The following is a 7,103-nucleotide window of genomic DNA, read 5'->3' as shown; positions in this document are numbered from 1 at the left end:
ATCAACTCTTGGCGATGCCGCCTTCTTTAGCGATGCCGCTTTCGTATACAACAGGCAAAACTGCCTCAAGCTATATAATATAAAGCTTCTCAATCTACTGTAAAACAAACCGTACATGTATAGTTACAACATGTACAAATACCCCGTTTACTCAAATGTTTGTCAAGGGAGAAAAGCCAATAAAATATTAGTTAGCACTCCAATCTAACGTTGTCTCCCTTTAAAATCAATAAACATAGCTAACATTCTAAACTTCAGATCAACATTTCCGAAAATTCCCTTTCCAGTTTTGCACTTCACATAATAAGTTCTACTCGTAGGCAAATCTATCCAGTCAATCACATTTACAATGAAATTGCCATTAGGGCAAATTAATGGCCAAAATACTGCTGAATTCCAGTATGGCAAAACTAATACACATCGCGCTCTGTCCACTTCCATTTTACGAATGACTCTATACACCATAGATATAGGCGGTACAAAAAGACCAAATTCATGATGCCATGACTCTGTGAATGCATCAATACCAGTGGAAGACGGATTCCAAAACCTCGAGTAAAATCTAGGCAATTTAGCATTATGCTCTGATGCAAACCAATCAATTTGTAGTTGACCAAACCTATTTTGCAGTAACTGAAACAATTCAACAGAAATACCCCAGTCGTCGTTATCAACAATCCTTGAGAAATAGTCAGCCTTATCATTTTCTGACCTGGGAACCCATTCTAATTCCAGCATAATAGAATTTCTTGTGCAAACTCTAAATATTTCAATTGCAATGTCCTGAAGATGTTTTTTCATAGATCCTTTCTTTACAATAGAAGTAACAGCTTGATTGTCAGAAAACCATTTAACCCTGTGACTTGCCAAAACTTTACTCAATGACTGCAACACACGCAGTACAGCAACTAATTCCCGCCATGTTGACGACTGAACTGCTTCAACAGCTGTCCACTGACCATGGGATACACCATTGATAGTGTTGACCTCATATCCTGTGTATCCACTGTGACTTGCATCAGAAAATACTATCCTTGACCACCTTACCTGTTCAAACAAATCTACAATGTTCACAAGTTTCAAATGGGACTGCCAAAATCTTAACTGTTCTATACTATCCTCCGAAACAGGAACATAAGCATCCCAATGTGTAGCACTTAGAATATCAAAACTAATATATCTAGTCATGATTTGAGATAAATGACCTAGCACCAATGACATAGAAATAATCTGTCCCACTATGCTAGCCAACTTGCGTACTGGAACTCGTCTGTGTATTTTAATAGAGTGGAATATGCCAGAAATCGTGTCTAAAGCTTTACATATCCTGCAATCAGGTATTAACATCGTACCTTCTAAGGAATTCAGTAAAACACCTAGATATTCTAAAACTTGCACAGGTATCCACTCAGACTTTTTCGCATTAGGAATAAACCCAGAAATCAACAACTCAGATTTAATCTGAGTTGCTAACTGTTCACACTCAGATACATTATGTGCACAACCGAAACCATCATCAAGAAACATTACGACAAATTTCCCATCGCCTCTCCATTTTGCTATAAGAGGTCTCGTGACTTTGGTGATAACTGAACAAGCACTAGACAGGCCAAATGGTAACACCAGAAACTTGCAATAAAAGGTATTGCCTAACTTATCAGTCCAAGAGAAACCTAAATACTTAGTATGAGGTTTATAAATTTCAATAAAGTGATATGCACTTGTCAAATCAAATTTAATCATGAAAAACCCCTTTTTTAAATAAGCTAGAACAAACTTTAAATCTTCATATTTTACAGATTGCTTCCAAATGTGCTTATTGACTACACGTAAATCCAAAATGAGCCTTTTCTTTCCTGAATTCTGCACAGAGACAGACAGAGGATTAACTACAAAAGGCTTTCCTAAGCACTTTTCAATTAAGTTTCTGTCTAACAAATCTTGTATAGCTTCGCTAACAAATTCCTGTTCTAATAAGGCTGACCTATTATTCTTATTATAAGAAGTTGGAGGGTTGGTCAATAATGGAAGCTTATAACCATTCTGAATAATGTCTAATAAAAAACTGTTTGCCCCTAAATCTTTCCAAAATTGCAAATTTTTTCTAAGTCTACCTCGGACTATAATATGTTTCTGTCCCTGTTTATACTCATAAAAATCATGCGTAAATCTATCAAGATCAAAGAAAAACTCATCTTTTAACAACTGGTTGTTATCGCCCAACTTGGTGCATGGATTACTTTCCGCTCTGCATTTGGTTTCCTGGTACGGGGGAAGACGCGGCCCGAACAACGTGGGGGCAGTTTCTCCGGAGGTGTGAGCTTTCTCCACAGGCAAAACAGGGTCCAAGGGCGGGGCCACTGAACTGCGTGAACGGTGCTACTGGGGTGAAGACAGCGTTGCCGTAGCTGTAGTGGCCACGAAAAAGTTTACCCCTTCCTGCCGCTGGTCTGAGTAGTGAGCTTGAACTCCAGGGTTGACTAGTAAGAGGAACACCGCTAAAACCATACGGTGTGCTGATCGAACTTCGACCACGGGAGCTGCTGCGCTTCCGCTTGATCGCCCGGTTCTCTGCCTTGATGATACGCGATTCATCTTCCGAATCACTAGCTACCGGATTCATTTCATATTGGCGTACAGTCTCCCAACCGCCGGTTGAGGAGTCCGCAATACGAATTAACTTGTTCCTCTTTTTTATGCTATCTAAAGCCTCGTTGCACAATTCTCTTGTATAGTCCGGTTTTTTATTGTCCACAGACCACAATATCTGAGTTAGAAGGTCACTCACACCGGAATTAAATTCGTGCTGAAGTTTATTTCCTTGATATTTCCATTTTATTTCCTGTGCTGACTTAAGCCTTTTAACCTCACAAGCTACACTATCCGAAGCACCCTTAAATTCATCACGTAATGCTTGCACCTCGGCTCTTTGCTGCCTCATTTCAGAAAATAAATCACCCAATGTCAAACCCTGCTCCACGTGTGTAGGCGAATTTTCCGCCATTAGTCAATAAAGCGCTTAAAAATTATCGATGTCTACTGTTCGGTTACCCAAAGCTGAATAACAACTTTACTGCTTAACAACACGAAAACAACTTGAAACGCCACCTGGCGGTTACTTCATTACAAACAAGGGAAAATAATTTTCTTTTAATTCGTTCCTCAAACACAGAAAATTATATTTTACTGTAGGTAATATAATAATCGACCACTATATATGCTATTGGTTAGATATTTATTCATATCAAAATATAAATTTCTTCCGTATTATGCAATGTTTCCAGTAATGATTATTGTATTGGGCTTCCAAAAACATTTAGATATTTTAGAAATATTAGATTTATTGCTAAAGACTTGTCAGCCTTTTGATATTCATAGAGCGCAACATTTCGTAATTGCTACGTATACCTTCCTGTAAAATATTTCCTATGTCATTCAGATTCAGGGCGATTTGCCCTCTTAGTGTTTAGACTCTTTGCCACTTACCCTTTATTCATCGAATTTCATAAATTTCCTTTTCGTTTAGCTTTGTTGTCTCCTCACCTGTGGTCGTGGCCACAAACGGTTAGCATTAACATTTGAATTAAAATTTTAAACATATTCACCAAAATCTTTACTGCGTTGGTAATACTTTATCGCTAGAGCTTTAGTTCACGTCATAATTACCTAGGCCACATGGCAAAAGTTGCGATATTGATCACTGGGTATAGGTAACAGGATTATTTTGATGGATTAAAATGCTGTTTCTAGTAATGGGAAATTATAAAAAAAAAGAGAAAAAAAAAAACCGTGATCATTGAGCCATTGCTTTTTGGGGTGGTCGGAGGATTTTTCCTGAGGATCCTTATACCACCATTTGCCCATCTCGAGTTTATACTACCTCGTTAGATCAATATGTTTTGTAGTCTCCCGCCTACTACAAGTTTCCCAATTTAAATGCTCATTACGAAAGTGATCTGTAGCATAATTTTCCTGTTTCCTTTAAAATCAACCAAGATATTTTTTTTTCAATGGAATAATGATCAAGGAATGAGATAGAAACTATATAAAAAATCTGAGTGAGACCTCTTATTAATGGAATCGTTCTCCATTATCCAGTGTTTTCTTCTGTTTCGGACGAGATTGTAAAGATGAATGCCATGTTTCTGAATCCAGGTAATGAACATCTTGTCTTGGCTTCCCACAAATTTCAAATGGTTCCATGTTGGAGGGTCCAAGTGAAGGTGTTCCATGCTGCCGCTCTGGACAGATTTCTTTTCTGGAGGGTTAATGAGAAGCTGGGAACTAAATTTGACTGTCGTTTTTGGTGAGATTGTGCGGTGGGGCTTTGAATTTTGTGGGAAAGCGGAACCATTTCCTGAACATATCGTTGAGTCTGGAGTTTATTTTAGTTAGGATTTTTTGGTTTATACTGAGGCTTTTTGGATTGGGAGGTGGGAGATTCTTATTCTATAATATTTTTTTTCAACTTTAGTGCTTGTGAGGGGGCATTAAAATTAGTTTTGTTAGTTTCGATTCTTCGCAAGCACGGACATGATAATTTTAATAGGTTTATTATATATGGGTGTTAAAATTCATTTCCATGACTTTAATGATAACTTTCTTTTTTAATAGGTGGTTGTCTCTCCAACCTTCTCTTTTTTACAGGTAGTTTATTGTTTGATTTATTCACTTTGAAAAATTTTGTTTTATTTCAATTGGACTTTGGAAAAGGAGAAGATTCAGTATGATGTATCTCAATTTTACTTAGGTTTTAGCTTTAGTTTTAGGGGCTAAAGGTGTCAAGCGAGACGAGGTTCACGGGAGTCTTTTTTTTTCTTTCTTTTTTTTTGCTTTTATTGTTAACTTTAATTTGTGACTTTTTCGTGTTTAGATTACCAGAGCAAAAGACCATTAATTTTAAAAATACCGAGAATGTTTAATAAACTAATGAACAAAGAATGAAAGAAAGGAACACAAGTGTTAAAGAATGAAGATCTAACAAGATATTCAGTAGTTTGAGGAAGCTAAGAAAATAATATCTAAAAAGAAAATTTTTAAGACTCCAAGGGCATCGCTCCTCAGCTGTGTGATTCAGTGATAAAAAGGAGAATCAACCATCTATTTTCAAGATAAATGGATTTTTAGTCTTCTTTCCCCACTTAAGGCATCAGCTGTAGAATTTGTGGTCTAACTTTCAACTACTATCTATATAGCATGAGGAGTGGCATGGCCATGGTTCAAATATTTCGAACTAAAGCTTTAAGGGTGGCAATGTATTTTTCGCTTGTTAAGTGCCCATCTATTTGAAATATTTCACTCGGTCCAAAGGCCCAAATCCAGAGCCATATAGCTGTGCTAACTCGACCACTTGATAACTTAGTAAGGACTCTGTAAATAGGTACTTTATCATAAAGAGTTGAACGTATTTGAATCAAGATTACAAGAACAATGTACATGGAATTAATAAGAAGTCAGCTTGATATCCAAGCTATGTAATTTTCTCAAGACACAGCGACTAGCAATTAGAATGGTAGAAATTATAAACAAAAGAACAAGGATGAAAGTGATAATAGATGTTGGAGAAACCGAAACCTTTCAAGTTAGTTGGAATACATCTGGGTTCAGCATCAAGCCCATTTTATCTATATTGATATTGGGTGTGTTAATTGCAGTAATCAAAAGCAAAGACTTTTGGGAGTTACTGTATGCAGATGGTTTGGTGATTACTGCTGAAAATGAGAAAGAATTACTGAGAAGGGTGGTAGAGTGGCAAGAGACTTTGGAAGAGGGTGGCTTGAGGGTAAACGTGGATAAGACCGAAGCTATTAGACCTTTAGCCCAAAGGCTTGAGGGTAGACGATGCAAGTACCAAAAATTTCCCACTTGGTCATATGGTGGATGACCTAGAACCAACAGGAATGGTAGTCTGCCATGTACCTCTCGTTGCATGTTTTAAGGTGGGTTCTATGAACAGGCCTAAAATTGGTCTGAAATAGATGGACAAGATACATAATACTTTTGATACCACAGTGTATTTGCAAACAAATTTGGATAGAAATACAAAATACAGACATTTTTGCCACTGCTATATACCTGCCAGACTACTATAAAAGGCCTAAAATTTAGGGCTAAGGTAGACAAGATCAGTACCATGCAAAATTGCTTACAAATAATAAGTTACATATGTAGAAAAACAAAACGGGTGAAATCAGAAATGTTGTCCATTGCAAATAAGATTCCAGGCATACCCCAATTATGTAACCCTAAAGCCCCTATTACACGTATTCGGCTTCCTACGGCCAACCTGGCCTACGGCGCCGTAGGAAAATTCTGGCTTACGGCTAGAGCTATTACACGGCCGGAGGCAAGTGGGTCAGTGTGGCACTGTTTGTGGTGGAGGAGTGACATGTCTTATCACGACGACATTCTCGTTCCTATTGCTCTAGCGTGCTACTTGAAGGTGAAAACAAGGAAAAGGAAGAATTGGTTCAAACAATGGCTGCATAAACGACAAAAGTACTCTCATGTTAACTTAATGAAGGAACTTCCACTAGAAAAAGATGACTGGTTTAACTACATGCGAATGGATCACGACACATATTTGGAACTCTTAAGTCAGGTATCACCTTTAATAGAAAAAAAGGACACTTGCATGAGAGAAGCAAATAGTCAACATGAGCGTCCTTCAGTTCAGCCACTCAGACTGATGTCATACCATATGGTGAGCAATTACATGCTACGTCCTCAGTCCTGACGTACGGCCAACTTTAGTACTGGCGAAAGTTCATCCGGCCGGCCGTGGATGAGCATTCATACGGCCGATTTGCTATCACACACTCCGGTTTGAACATATGCTAGCGTCGCGACAGACGGCGCAAAAGGAAACCGGATAAGTGTAATAGGGGCTTAAGGCCAATGTTACAACTAGGCTAGCCTATATCCTATAGATACCAGCTGAAATGAACTTTACATGACTTCTCAACTTTTTTTTTTTATATATAATAGCATAAATTACAGACTTTTTTTTTATTGCATTGGCCTTGCTTATTTAATTAGTAGTTTGAGCCTTCACTTTCCGAATCAGAGTTATCACTCAATTTTGGGTCAGAGTGGGAGTATTT

General features: G+C 37.8%; 1 protein-coding gene across 1 annotated transcript; it reads right to left on the bottom strand.

Moving 5' to 3' along the window:
- Positions 1–204: 204 nt before the first annotated feature.
- Positions 205–1,527, bottom strand: LOC137623016 (uncharacterized). The gene has a single exon (XM_068353677.1). It carries the CDS (start codon positions 1,525–1,527, stop codon positions 205–207), a length of 1,323 nt encoding a protein of 440 aa, XP_068209778.1.
- Between the last annotated feature and the right edge of the window lie 5,576 nt (positions 1,528–7,103).

Source organism: Palaemon carinicauda, chromosome 1 (genome assembly GCF_036898095.1).
Source record: "Palaemon carinicauda isolate YSFRI2023 chromosome 1, ASM3689809v2, whole genome shotgun sequence".
Lineage (NCBI taxonomy): Eukaryota > Metazoa > Arthropoda > Malacostraca > Decapoda > Palaemonidae > Palaemon > Palaemon carinicauda.
The sequence above is the reverse complement of the archived record's forward strand: the minus strand, read 5'-3'. Positions and strand labels throughout refer to the sequence as shown.

Excerpts from the sequence above, each read along its gene's own strand:
- LOC137623016 (XM_068353677.1), bottom strand. The coding sequence starts at position 1,527 with ATGTTTCTTGATGATGGTTTCGGTTGTGCACATAATGTATCTGAGTGT.